Below are 15,286 nucleotides of genomic sequence, written 5' to 3'. Positions count from 1 at the left end.
GAGAGGGAGGGAGAGAGAGAGAGAGAGAGAGAGAGAGAGAGAGAGAGAGAGAGAGAGAGAGAGAGAGAGGAAAAGGGATAATGACAAGGGGAGGCACAGAGGAAAGTACCATGGCTTTACAGTAAGAGAACCTCAGTTTAAGTCCTAATTCCAAAACTCACTATGTGGCCAGCTTCAGGTCCTTACCTGTAAAATGGAGTATTGGACTAGGTGACCTCTAGGCTTCCTTCCAGCTCTTCCCTATACCTTAGCTCAATGCTTGGCACAGGGAAAGTACTTAGCAAATTCTTGTGGATAGAGAGCAATATATTGGAATTGCAGCATTTTAAGCTTACTAATTTAGTTATGAGTGTGAGCAACACAGCATTCCTATGGAAAACCTCAGCATTCTATAGAAAAAGATAACAAATTAAAGAAAGGAGGCCGGGAGTCAGGACTAGAAATGTCTCCATTTAGAACAATCTCTCAGAGGAAACTAAAAAGTGACTAAAAAGACAGCTTTATGAGAGCCACATTGTTGATGGTGAAAGGAAAGAAATACAAACAAGATGAACAATAGAAATAACTTAGCCCCGTATCCAGGCAAACAATACTATTAGTACCTACGTGGTCACAAAGTTGTATTTTGAAGAAAAAACTTAAGTTACTACAGCCTATCATTTCCAAAGTAAGAAATAAATTGGGCAGTTTAAGGCAGGCAATGACTGACTATTTGTCTAGTTCAGGAGCAACTAAACTAACCCTGATTATTTTAAATTTAAAAAAAATAAAAGAATTCACAAATAGCATACTATTATCCATATAAGGTCAACTTAATAACAAAAGAAATATCATACTATCTCAGTCAACTACTGTTACTAAATGTATCTGCCATCTTCCAGTAGGAGATCATATTTCCAAGAGTTCCCACCTTATCTGTGATGGATTTGAATCCTTCTTGAGCCCTGTCTAATGCTTTTAGTTTATAGAATTCCTTAGAGTAATGAGTTCCATATATGTATTAGCCACTGAAAAAGAAATACTTCCCTTTATTTTTCTTGAAACTACTTCCTTCCTAGCATTCTAGAATTTGTTAAGTATTGTCAGGGGTTATCACATTCTTACTTTTAAATTCTAACACTTCTCAGTCTTCACCTTCTTAAAGAGCCCTAATCTTTTTTTTTTCCAAGAATCAAATGACTGAATTCTTAAACTAATAGGTACTGATGCCTGTCCTTTAAAACAGGTTAAAGTAACCTTAAAATAATGTGCTGTTTGAATGTTTTAAGGCTTTTTGGTGTGGTCAGGAGGGTCTCAAACTGTTACCCTCAAAGAAATCCCTGCCTGAAGTTGTTGTCCATTCTTCTATTTTCAAAGAGGACCATCATGTGTGATGTCTTGAATTGCACATGAATTGGATTTAAATGAAGCAGAGTTGCACAAAGTCATCAGCCTCACTCTCTTCCTGAGTCATCAAAGTCCAATAGCAGGACAAAAGTTAAGACTAATGGCAATAACCCAGGATACAGCGCATGACCTTGGCATCTCCCATACCTGACCAATTAAGCACTCCACAGAGTCACCTTCAATCACCTTCATGGCTGTCGGAACAAATTGTTCTCATCCACCCATTCCACTGGAGAATGTCTTCACATACTTGGGATAGACATCACCCTGACTCACCCACAGGTTTGAGGCCTGTCGGTTACCCTCGACCTGATTTGGTCCATCTACCCAGACATTTACCAGGGTGTGGCTGCAGTACATGCTGTCACTTCTTGGAGCCACTGGGGAGAGCTCGGTGGCAGACACCAAAGGTGGATAGATGGGCAGTCCTGAAAAGGACTTTTTCTAGTTCTACCTTTCTTACATAAATTACCCCAAGTGTAAAATAACTATGTCCAATCCCTAAATTTAGCCTATAGTACTCTACTTTTCCCCAAAATAACTATATCCATTATCCTTGATACAGGAAATCCCAGTTCAAATTCACTATTTCTTCATTTATATATTAAAAAAAGCTTTGTCTAAATAAATGAAGCCCTGACAAGCCAGAATTAAAGCCATCACTAGTGTCCATTAAAAGTTCTTCAAAGGGGCGGCCAGGTAGCACAGCGAGTAAGAGCACCGGCTCCAGTGTTGGGACGACCTGGAGATCGAATCCCGGGCTCAGACACTCAGCACCACACCCAGAAATAATAACTGGCCGTGTAACCTTGAGCAAGTTACTTAACCCCGATTGCTTAAAAAAAAAAAAAGTTCTTCAAAACTGAAACCAATTGGGTCTGTTAAAGTTTGAAAAGGAAGTAAACTAAACAGCTAAAGCTATGGGAAAATTATATTTGAAATAGTCTTTTATAAGATAACTTTCATTTTCACAAGGATTTCTTCAACTAAAAAAAGTATTATTGGTATTGAGGTACAAATAATAAACATTCCTTCAAAATGAAGAAGTCAGTTATCCATGTGAAAACAGGACCCATAAAAATACATATTTCTGGATGGAAAATTCTAATTGCTAAATAGAATTTTGCTAAGATTAAGTACTAAGGTTTCTTGACTTCTGGTCCAGTGACCCTTCCTCCATATCACTTTGGAGAGTAGAAAGACATTTTCTTCTTTCATTATTCCTTTAGTAGGTACTGTTAATCTCCTACACTATTCAAAACTTTTTCTAAGATTGTCTTATAAAGGATATTGGTGAGGGTCTGCTGGTAAATGTTTAACAACCAGCTTTATGGGGGGGAGTAGAGAATGAAGTGTAAGTTTATTAACATTTTATCCATTTTATCTATCACTTTCTTAAATAAAGACAATCAACAAAGCAAATTAATCAAACCCTGATTTGTAACATTTGGTTATTTTCCAGATGTAAATGACCACAATTGAAAAATTAACAATAAGTTCGAACTAGCTCTAGCACATCCCTAGATATTGGTCAAATTAGTGTGAGAGAACCTCCCCCCCCAAAAATGTGCCAAGAACTGCTTCTGCAGAATGAGGAAGACAGCAAAGAACATTTTATCTATAGAGGGCAGGATGTGACCATGACCTCTACACTTACCATCAATGAAAACTGTCCCTGAGCCAAATAAGGAAAAAAGATGGAGTAGTGGGACTTCAAGGTTTCCTTGTGAATAGCACAGCACTGGAAAGCAAAGATTTTCTTTAAGTTGCCATCCATGTCATATCTTGATTATCTTGAAGTTAATAAAAGAAAAGATACTATCTGTATCCCCCAAAACACAACAACCATATGAGATTTTATTTTGCCACTGTCCAAGCTTCTGTTTCAAAGGGAGGTAGAGAAATCCCTTCTAGTCCCTTCAATCTTGCTTCATATTTTATAGTTACTATTTCAGATTTATGAAGAGGTCCTAGAACTCTTCACCCTCATTGTCCTAAACTGGATTATTTATGAAGGTAGAAATGGTCAATATTTAAAAATCTATTAATACATAAAACAGATAAAATAGATAAAAATCTCTTAATAAAAGCTAACAAGTAGACAGCATCTTAAAATTTGCAAAGCATTTTACACATTATCTCATGTGATTCTCTCAACCCAATGACGTAGGTTGCTATAATTATTTCCATTTTGCAGATGACAAAACCAAGGCACATAAAGGTTAATGTGATTTGCCCAGGGTCACACATCTAAGTGTCTTAAAGATTCAAACTCTTCCTGACTTCAAGCCCAGTTCTCTATCTACTACCCCACCCTGCCTTCCTAATTTAAGAAAGCAACAATACACGGTTAGATAGTGTCTAAAGTCCCTTCTAGAGCTTCCAAAATTGTCTTAAGTATATGAACTCCCCCATATCTGTTGTGAATAGCATCTTCACACATTCATACATTCTAATTTTCTGTATTCTCCAATTTTAAATGGGTAGGTTTTTTCTTGGGGGGTTTTTTCTGGTAGTGTTGTTGTGTTTTGTTTTGTTTTGACCGGACCTGAGATTTCACTGGCATGAGAAATTTCCAACAAGTAACCTTCCTCTGCCAAACCTTATTGGTAACTATTCCAGTACAAATAGCCTTAGAAAACTGTCTTAAATGACTTGCCTAGTGTCACACAGCCAGAATGTATCAGAGGTCAGCACGTGTCAGAGACAAGACTTCATTCAACCAGGGTCTTCCTGACTCAAAGGCCAACTCTCTCTAACCACCAGGCTAAACTGCCTCTCCCAATATGAAGGACACATAGATATATATTTGTGCATATGTAAATACAATTTTAGTTCCATCCTTGCTCCTTACTGTCTGAAGCATCCAAGAAGAAGCTGATCTGATAAAGGACTAACCACTGGTTGGTTACATATCATAAATATGACTTACCCCTAAGACCACATGCAGACTTAGTCTATTGTTTGTCTAGTGACCGTGGCTGCAGCTATAGCAGCTCTATCCCCACCTGTATGCCATCTTTCCTCCCCACCAGTTCTGGCTTATGCCCCCATCTTGGCCTGGATACCACTTAATTCTTGCTACTCCAACAATCCACCAATCTGCTGTGTTCCCTGAAATTCTGTATAATTTGTCCTTCTCTTCTTTTAACTGTACTGCTTGTGGGTAATTCAACTTCCTACTCAGGTTATCACTGCAGAAACCTATGTTCCAGGACCACATTACCGATAAAAGTGATTACTGACACAAGAGACAGGAAGTGTTTCCTCATCTTCCCCTCAAGGGGGAGGTGGGGGGAGGGCAAGATGATCAATAAGCTCCTTTCTATCTGCCACTATCTATAATGATAAGTAGTGTTTGCAAAGCCCATGTTCAGGGATCCCAGTTTGCCTGAAAGATTATTATTTGGTACTATAGATTAAAACTAAACCTTTCTTCATAAAGGAAGATGACCTCCTGATTCAACATCAAAAGGGCATATAATCTTCATTTCTCCCCTAATATCTTGACATGAATTTTCTGTGATCTCTTGCATAGGTTGATTGTGTCCAGCAGAATATAACAAAGACACCTGAAGTTTCAGATTCAACCTTAACACCTGTTTCGTTCCACACAGCTGAACTGAAAGGTGAACAGCATTAATAAGAACAGAATAGTTATTATACACAAGACTTGCCTTTTGACAGTAAATAACACAGTTAATAGATGCAGGATGAAATTATCACTAAGGTGAATTTTGAGGATGGCCACAAGAACAAAACTGGCACCTACAAAGCCACTGGGCGGACAACTATCATTGCTCTTTATTTCAATGTGGCACATGGCACCCTATTCACAATACTGATCTTCTGATGGAAAACACAGAGTCTTAATATGCTTTTCTTTGCTTAGGCTAGCATGGGAAGGAAGATTTTCCTTTACCAATGAAATATGGTCTGGTATTTAAAAAAGAAAAGTCTGGTAGTGGCAAAGTAATAATTATAGAGAGCTTTAAGTTTTGAATAACAACTTTCAGCAGCCCTGCAATAAAAGCAAAACAACTATTGTTATCACCATTTTACAAATGAAGAAATTGGGTCTCTGAGATCTGTCCAGTCGCTCAGATCACAAACAACACTAGATCCTCAGGGCAGAGGACTTTCTGACAACCACTTGTGATACCTGTGACACGTTGGTTCATTTTCTGGGCCTCAGATTTTCCATTTACAAAATGAGTGGGGAAGACTTGACAGCCTTGGAGGTCACTTCCAGCCACTTCCAGACCCTTGGGGTCTAGAGGTCTCTACACTATAAACCCTGAGCTCTGTGGATGCCACAGCCCCTTTCAAGAATTAATGTATCATATTATTTGACAGTTTTCTCATAAGATAAGAGGCAGTTTTAAGCTCCATTACTACCAAGGAGTAGCTTTAATGGCTAATAGACAGCTAGTCCTACCTAGTATCTACCTCAGTCCTATGCTGGCTGAATCTTAGCTCCGAGAACTAAAAGACTGAACTTCCCTTTCTCTCTTCCATGCAATTTCTCCCTAATCTGTGTGCCTAGGCTTCCAGAGCACAGTTACTGTCACAGAAAAGTTCCCAGAGGAGTGAAATATACCAATATGTCAACCACCAACCATTCTACCTAGTCTTCATTATTTCAAACAAGAGCAAAAGAAGAGGGGATTCATAATCAATACCTTCAGCAAAAAATAATCCCAACCTGCTTCCTGTTTCTGGCAAAGAAGCCAAAAGCTCTCAGTGAGAGAGTTTGGAAGTTTTTAGGAGGTTCTTTAAGGAAACTTTAGAAACTGTCCTCATCAAAATGTTTGCAGTTCTGATACAGGGATAAGGCAAGCCATTCTCCTATAAAAATGGCCATTAGGGATACCATGGTTAGTCAAACCCTGATTCCAGAATGTTAATTATAAGATTACCAAAACACAGCCTAGGTTCATATCAAACCACAACTGTAATGAAAAATTTGGCACTAACCTACTTCCCCTTCTCCCTCCTGACCAGCAACCACTGAGGTTTTTTAAAATACCAAAAATAGTGTGGACCCACTTAACAGAACCATTTTCGTTTTTAAAAAATAAATTACTTCTTTGTACTTACATTAAGACACTAGGTTCTAGAGAATATGCATTATCTCCTGTGTAACATTCCCTGCAATTGAAAGATCATTTTTAAATAATGTAGAAAAAAAGTTATCTTCTCAAAACAGATGCTCAGCTCCAAAGCCTGGCTTTTTAAAAAAATGTATTTCCATTAAAGTTCTAAGCTTTAGTAATAAACTAGGTCTGTTGGGTTTGGCTTTAATTTATATCAATAACAAAATATTAATCAGTTATATTATCTGTGTCCTAAATTCTCTACCTGAATATTGGAGCCTGAATTATCCTCCCAAACTTACTTAATTGAAGACCTATGAAATGCTGATTACATTATTTACAGGAGAAGGCCTTTCCAATATTAGTTTGTTTTGTTAATTTTGTATATAACCTTAGGATAGAGACTGGATAAAAATGCATAAAAATTTTTCATTTTTATTAAATTTTTGTCATTTTTGTGTGACTACCATGCTAGTAAGCATTCAATATTATACAACTTATTTCTCCATGGCAACATAGTTGTCTGTGACAGTCTGGTCTTTACACACCTGTCCTATATGTATACCATCTGATTTATACAAATTAAGAGAAAAGCATCAAGGCTTTTAAACTGGTTTTTCTGACTACTTAATAAGTGCTATTTTATGTATTGCTGATGCCACAGAAATAAAAGTTGGCTAAATTATCTTGAACTGTTGTGGGGGAGAGGTAGAAGCCAAATATAATTAGCTTCTACCACAGAATATACTAGACCACAGTCTTTTCTACCTCTTTTTTTTTCTATATAGAATTTTAACTTTCAACTATGTGTCAATCATGTGGACATTTATTTATTTATTTTTGTGGTTCCTGCCCACCCAATAGGGCATTTTTCCTTTAAAGAAGATTTCTTCCCCCCAAGTGGAACAGGACCATGGTAGGTCAATATAACAGATTTCTGCCTGTAACAATTTTATTGTATTAACTCACCCTCTAATCTTACAAAACTAACTTAATTTGTTTGGTTCCTCTGGTCACCTATTTATCAAGCTGGGAACAAATATCACAGTGCCTTTTGTTTTGAGGCCTCATTGTTTATAAAAACACTCATATCTCTGACCCTGTAAAATTTTAAACTTCTAAAAATACATTCATTGGAGTTATTAAATGTGTTAGTCACTCTGGGTTCCGGGTTCTCAAAGGCAATGCCTAAATAACACAAGCTCTAGGATGGTGTATAAAGAGGGAAAAAGAAAAGAAGAGATATTTATCTCCCCCTCCCCCCAGGATTGAGCATGAGACATTGTGTTTTTAAACCTCTAGGGCTAGAGAATTCTAGCCCTACACTTTTTAAAAGAGTTTTAATAACATACTCTTCCAAACAGTACAGTTGAAGAATACAAGTTCCTTTTATAAATAAATGCCTTAAAGATAGCTAGCTCTTCCAAAATCCACAGGCCTCTTACCTGCCATGTCACATTCTCATGCACCTCTTTCCCAGGCCTTTCAAAAGGAAAGAAGGTATAAGAAGAAGAAAGGGAAAAATTAGTTTAAACCTCACATATCTGAACCACAGCTTGGATATGAGTGGAAAGTGGTGAGTCAAAGGGTAAAGGTTCATTTAACCCCTCCCCAAATAAACAACCAAAACAACCTATTCACCTATTTTGTATGACATTTGGTACAGCAAAAACATACATTGCTTACCGTGTAAATGCCAATTCTACAAACAGCAAATGAGATCTGGATACACTCAGACATTCTCTAAAAGATTAAAATAAGAATGAGATTGCCAGTAAGTGTACATACTATGGAATTTACTTCTTTCCCTTCCCCTTCCCTTCACCTCCCACTTTGAAGATCCTGCTATGCTAGAAATAAGTGGTCTATCAAGTGGTTCGGGATATTCCCTACCTTTTGTCCATTTTGACTAGCCTAAAAAATACTAAAGTTCAGGGAACAATGTATGTTACCACCTTCCAATTAGAAAATCCTTTTTGAAAATCGTTTTTACAAGGTTAATTATCTTTTAATAGGCATTTCTTTAAATATAATTTTCCCAGAATGCTACTGTAACAGTTTTAATTTTTTTTTTAAACCATAGACAAGATTCTTTGGACTTTTAGTATTTTTTTGCAGGGATTAATTCTAAATATTTAAGCCTTCTCTATAACAGTGATGGAATCCTAATAAAGCTGCCCCCAGCTCCAATAACCTAATTTAATTATAGGTCCCACTAAACAATATTTGGCTACTACTCCAAAAATATATTTTACACATCTATACCTTTAAGTGCATTATTATACTTTTACTAATAAAAATTTTTTAAGGAATAAAAAAATTGTACATGTAGGCCAAACCTCTTGAAGAGGCCAGTAACATTACTCTTTCAGAACTAAAGAAAACTAAGGCCAAGTAGCTATGAGACAGCAAAGGTAGTTCTGATAACAGAGCTGAGCTCACTCCCATTTCGGTGTCAACAAGCTCTTACTATGTATGTGCCAGGTACTTCAGGATGATTAAGTCATTCCTCCCAAAACCATTGTGATGGTTGCTACAGAAATGAGTAACAATTTCTTCTTTAACACAAAATATTCGTGTGAAATTAGTAAAAGGACAAGACTTTCCCTTCTTTTTACTAACACACCAGTAATTATTTCATTGTACTGTCAACTAAATGCTTCTCTAACCAAATTTTAACACCACAATCCCCAGAAGCACAAAGTAAATCAATTATGGTTTTATCTATTGTGCCAAGTACAGCAATAATATGGAATCCCCACCTGGGATTTCCCACCAAAGAATGAAATGCTTTCAAAGAAGCTTTCCTTTTTGGAGCACAAGCAATCAGATCAGGGGATTATTTGAGAGGCTCGAATCTTACCCTTCAAAACAATGTTGGTAATAATACTGTGAGAACAGCAGAAAAGGGAAGGGGATTTATTGGGCGACATTAAAAAAAAAAAAAAAAATATATATATATATATATATATACACTTGGCACTACACACACACACAAACACACACACACGATGAAAATTCAATGAAAACTAGAGTCAAAGATATTTATTGATCTAAATTATTTAAGTCAAAACTTTAGGTTACCAAAAGTTTCCAACTATTCATTGGTCTTATTATATAATTTAAATCAGATAAAGATTTCATTTTTGAAAAATTTTCATTTTTAGGGCATCATTAATGAACTTCCTTTAGCATAACAGGCTTTTCTGAACTAAAATAAACAACTAATATTTTAAAGGAGAAAAGGGTCAAATTAACACCCTATTGTAGAAGATCTGTATTTTAGAAGTTTTTATATATCCTCTGTGTCATTAAAGAGCGAGCTGTGGCAAACAATAAGTAGGGAACATTCACCCCTGCAGTACTGCCTGCTAAAGGACTGCCCCCTTTAAATAGGGGAATGGGGGGGACAAACTCTTCACTCATTGAAAGTCTTATTTCCCACTTCTTTCCTCCCCCTCCCCTGCAAAAAAAGAAAGTATCAATTTGGGGGGCTACCAAAATAGTTATCCCTTATAATGCAATTGCTTTTGTTTCTTGAAAATACCCTAATTGTTCCATATGTTCATTCTTACCACTATTCCTTCTGAGTTCCTGTCAGTCTACCTCAGGACCCACCTGCCAAGTCAACTGTCCTACCAATATATTTCCTCAATTGAACTCAATGATCAATGCCAAAAGGTTTTTCTACCCAATAAGTGACTAAGGAAAATGGCATTGTGATTCTCATTTGGAAATGATGGAAGAATTGAATTTAAAGAGAAACTAACAGTTCACTACTCTCATCAGGATCCAACACACTTCCATTTATTTGTCTTATTTCTAATTCCAAACCATAGATCACTTTGCATACCACTAAGTCGTACTAAAGTCAGCAACAAATTCTTTTTATCACTTCATTAAGGGACTTTTCTTCCTTGATAAGCACAGGTATGACTGTCTTGGTCTGATCTGTACATTTTTTCTTCAGCTTTACTATGACCACTGGGTCCGAGAAAGAAGTCAGGGGGATTTTTCCAGATTGTTGTCTTCTATTAGCCTCACCTTAGTTGAGATCTCTTCCTGCTCAAAGAATGATAAAAGGATGTAGCCAAAACCAGTTACTAGTCTGCTAAATTTCACCTAAATTGCTTTGGTGGTGAAAATAATTTGTACAAAAAAGGGGAGTGGGGAATACACTGTATTTGAATTGTTTGATTTACTTACAGTTTACTGTTGTTTTCCCTAGGGAAGTTTGAAGGTAAGCATGAAAGCAAAAAAGAAAAAGAAAAACCTTCAGAAACAACAAAGTTGAAAACAAATATTATTGGTAAAAATGTCTATAACAACTTAATCCAAAACTGTATCAAATCTTAGTCAACCAGAGAAGGGATAAAAACATTTCTTTGCCAAGAGAAACAACATACAGTTTCAAATATAACCCTCTCTTTGCAATCCTTTATACTCACAATAAGCAAGGGGGAACTGTCAATTCATTCTCTTCCCTTGTAGGGAGGAAAATGGAAAGTTAATCTATATGATCCTGTAGCAAACTGGGCATCCAACAATTGGGAAACAGCTAAACAAATAATGGTATATGAATGTAATGAAAAATTTTTGTTTTGTAAAAAATGATAAAAGGAATTAATTCGGAGAAACCTAGAAGAACTTAAGTGAGCTGATACAGAGTGAAGGTGAGTAGAAACAGGTTACAATGATTACAACATTGTAAAGAAAAACAACTGTGAAAGACTTCAGAACTATGATCAATGTAATGGCAAGTGAGTACTACACAAAAGTCTGATGATGAATCATCCTTTTCCCAACTCATGGCAGAGAAATGATGGATTAGACATGCAGAATAAGACATACATTTTCAGATATAACCAAAGCAGGAATTTCTTTTGCTTTATTATGCTTACTTGCTACAAGAGATGGCTTTTCCCCCCCATGGGTGAAGGAAGATTTAAAGAACATCAATGAAATATGAAAAATATACATAGAGAATAGAGAGAAATTCAAAGGGGACACAGGAGAACAGGACAGTGATCAAACTAATATGTTAAATTTAATGTAATTAAAAAACAAGCTGTAAAAATATCAGAGTTAGAATTCTTCAGATTTTTAAAAAATTATTTTTTGAAAGTCTAAGAAAAACAAAGAGTGAATAAGGAAACACAGGAGGGAATAAATGAGAGAAATCACTCAGGAAGGAGTTTCATCCTCTTTAAACAAGGACAGGCTAGTTGGAGATCTAGTGGAACTATCTCCATTTCTCCACAGAACTAACTAAAATTTCTGTGTCTCTACCCCACAACAAAAGGACACTGAAAGTAAAATGCATAGGACTGGAGGAATAATTATTTGTTTGTCAGCTGCCTGATTGCTGGGATTCTCTTTCCTCACTGAATATGATAGAATGAAGAAAATATAATGTTGTGATCACACTTAAGTTACTGAGACAGTCTTGAAATAAACTCATTGTAGTGCTATCTATATTAGAGCTAGTCTTGTTCTAGATGTCACTGAAAATATTAACAAGGAATTATTTAACAACTTCTTTAGCAAACTAAAAAGATGATTTTTTCCCTTTTGGGAAAGATCACAAAAGTTGTATTTTTTTAAGTTAATACCTGAAGTGCATCTTTTTGTAGCTCATCAACTATTTTTTTAACTTCTTGAAAATAGGAAAAAGGATGACGACAATCAACACTGATGGAAATATTTGGTATCTAACGCAAAACTGACAAAATGAGTCTCTAGACATTTTCTAAAAACAAAATTTGTTTTTTGCCTAGAGTATTTCCATCATCATTCCAATCGTTTCTTTTTAAAACACAATACTAATGAAGTCAATTTTACTAAACTGTTTGTAGAGGGAATACTGAAAACTCATACATTAAACTCAAAATAATTACTCGAAAAATATCCTTATCACATACATAGTCATTGGGGGGGGGGGAGTTTCCAGGTGGCTATCTATCCAAAAGTACACTTAATTTTCTTAAAATCTACTTATCATCATAGGTGACTATTATTCATGATAATACCAACAGAGAGACAAGGTGGATACACAGCTCACTTCAGAGTAGGAATATCCTGGGTTCAAGTACTACTCTGACACATTCTAGCTACATAAGCCTAGGCAAGTCCTTCACCAATGAACTCATAGGTTTGCATTTATACATTGCTCAAAGGCTGCAAAACATTTTCCTTAGGACAATCTTGTAAGGTAGACTATATAGATAATGTTGTCCCCATTTTACAGAGACAAAAACAAACTCAAAGAGATTAATTACTTTGCCCAAGATTATGCAACTACAAAGATGTCCTAGTTTAAACTCATACCCTGTACTGGTGTGCCAAATCCACAGTTCTTCCAACACTACTTTTCTACTTCAATAAGAAAGTTGTACAAAACCCCTGAGCTTCATACCAAAAATGAGTCCAGTGCAAAAGATGAAGTAGGAGAAAGCATTTTTTTTTAATTAGACGTACTGTATTTGGTAGGTGATAAAAATACAAATATAGATAATGCATGCATATACACGAATATAGATGTGCATATATACAGATATATGTAAATGTACATATAAATATGTAGGTGTATATAAACTTACAATTTAATAATAATGTAAATACAAAATATTTTTCTAGAAAATACTCTGATTTTTAACTTTTGTGCATTTCTTTTACACATAATACCTCACATTCCTGCTCTGAAGCTCAAGAAAAAAATGTTTTTGTTTTTAATTTGGTACTTCTTAAACTTATGTGTCACCTACTGGATTACTGCCTTGGCAATGCAACTATGAGCTAAGCCATACAGATTACCCTAAGATGGACAGGTTATAGTGGAGAGTTCTGACAAAATGTTATCCACTGGAGAAGGAAATGGCAAACCACTCTAGTATCTTTGCCAAGAAAACCCCATGGACAGTACTAAAATGATAAAAGAGAGGATAATGGAAGATGAGCCTCTCAGGTCGGAAGGCATCCAAAACACTACTGAGGAAGAGCAGAGAACACCTACAAGTAGTTCCAGTACTAATGAAACAGCTGGGCCAAAGCCAAAAGGAAGTTCCACTCCAGATGTGTCTGGTGACGAAAGGAAAATCCAGTGCTGTAAAGATCAATATTGCATAGGAACCTGGAATCAATGAACCAAGGTAAGCTAGATGTGGTCAAACAGGAAATGGAAACATCAAAAATCGGCTAACTTAAATGGATAGGAATGGGTGAATTTAATTCAGATGATCACTACATATGCTACTGTGAGCAAGAATCCTTTAGAAGAAATGGAATAGTCCTCATAGTCAATAAAAGGGTAAGAAGAGCAGTACTTGGGTATAATCTCAAAAATGACTGAATGATATCTATTTGAATCCAAGGCAAACTGTTTAAGATCACAGTAATATAAGCCTCTGCTCCAACCACTGATGCCAAAGAGGCCAAAGTTGATCAGTTCTATGTATATCCTCTAGAAATAACACCAAAAGAAAAAAAAGATGTCACATTCTTCATAAATGTGCAGATTAGACCAAATATTCAATACTAAAGAAAGAAATCAAAAGATAATTGGATTAACAGGCAAGTTTGGTCTTGGAATACAAAACGACCAGATCAAATTACTTGTCTCCTGAGGAACTAATATGTAGGCCAAAGAAGCGACAGTTAGAACCAAACATGCAACAACTGATTGGTTTAAGGTTGGAAAAGGAGTACACGGTGATACATTGTCACCTTATTTAACTTATACGCATAGAACATCAGGCAAAATGCCAGGATGGACAAATAAAATGTTGGAATGATGGTTGCTGGGAGAAATATCAACAAGCTCAGATATGCAGACAGTAACACTTTGATGGTAGAAAATGAAGAAGAATTAAGAAGCCTCTTGATGAGGGGGAAAGAGGCAAGTGTAAAAGCTGGCTTGAATCTTAATGTCAAAAAAATAACATCTTGGCAACTGGTAATTGGTAGATGATAAAAGTCATCACTTCCTGGCAAATAAAGGAAGAAGAAATGGAAGTAGTGTCAGATTTTATATTCTTGGGCTCAAAGATCACTGCAGATGATGGCTGCAGCCACGAAATTAAAAGATGCATGATCTTTTGGAGGGAAACTATAGCAAATCTAGATAGTACACTAAAAAGCAGAGACATTACCTTGCCAACAAAGATCCATATAGTCAAAGCTATGGTTGTTCCAATAGCAATGTATGGCTGTGAGAGATGGACTATAAGGAAAGGTGAGTCCACAGAATCAATGTTTCTGAATTGTGGTGCTGGAAATGACTTTTGAGAATCCTTTGGACAGCAAGGAGATCAAATCAGTCTTTACTTAAGGAAATTAATTCATACTATTCATTGAAAGGTCAAATACTGAAACTGAAACTTAAATACTTTGGCCACATCACGAGAAGATGGGATTCAATGGAAAAGACCCTGAGGTTGGGAGAGAAGGCAAAAGGGAAAGGGTATGGCAGAAGACAAGAAGGATAGATAGCGTCATGGAAACAACAAACATGAACTTGGACAGACTTGGAGAGATAGTGGAGGATGGAAGGATCTGGCATGCTATGGTCCATGGGGTAATGAAGAGTCAGATACAACTAAGTGACAAAACAACAACAAAGCTTATGTGTCTGTTTTGCATATGTATGTTTCTATACATAAGCATATATGTACAAAAATAGATATAGATATATGATCATATATCACATATCATCAAGTTTTTCAACAAATTATCTAATCTTTACTTCATGTGACCTACTCACACACACACACACACACACACACACACACACACACACACACACACAC

General features: G+C 36.1%; 1 protein-coding gene across 10 annotated transcripts in view; it reads right to left on the bottom strand.

The window, feature by feature from the left end:
- The window catches only part of ARL15 (ARF like GTPase 15), a 513,713-nt gene that overhangs the window by 458,174 nt on the left and 40,253 nt on the right, over positions 1-15,286 (bottom strand). For 3 of the 10 annotated variants that reach the window (XM_069095282.1, XM_069095283.1, XM_069095278.1), the window contains exons 2-3: positions 8,169-8,225; positions 3,044-3,127 (exon numbers count right to left, since the gene is read on the bottom strand). The exons of 3 other annotated variants lie outside the window; for them this stretch is intronic. In XM_069095282.1, the coding sequence (XP_068951383.1) occupies positions 3,044-3,127; positions 8,169-8,225 (141 nt within the window). The remainder of the gene's footprint in view (positions 1-3,043; positions 3,128-8,168; positions 8,226-15,286) is intronic. 4 more of the 10 variants (XM_069095281.1, XM_069095285.1, XM_069095279.1 and 1 more) reach the window with 2 other exon arrangements.

This window comes from Petaurus breviceps, unplaced genomic scaffold (assembly GCF_028583685.1).
Source record: "Petaurus breviceps papuanus isolate PSGF00001 unplaced genomic scaffold, PetGlider_PUasm1.0 226, whole genome shotgun sequence".
In the NCBI taxonomy this organism is placed as follows: domain Eukaryota; kingdom Metazoa; phylum Chordata; class Mammalia; order Diprotodontia; family Petauridae; genus Petaurus; species Petaurus breviceps.
This window is presented reverse-complemented; position numbering and strand designations above follow the sequence as displayed.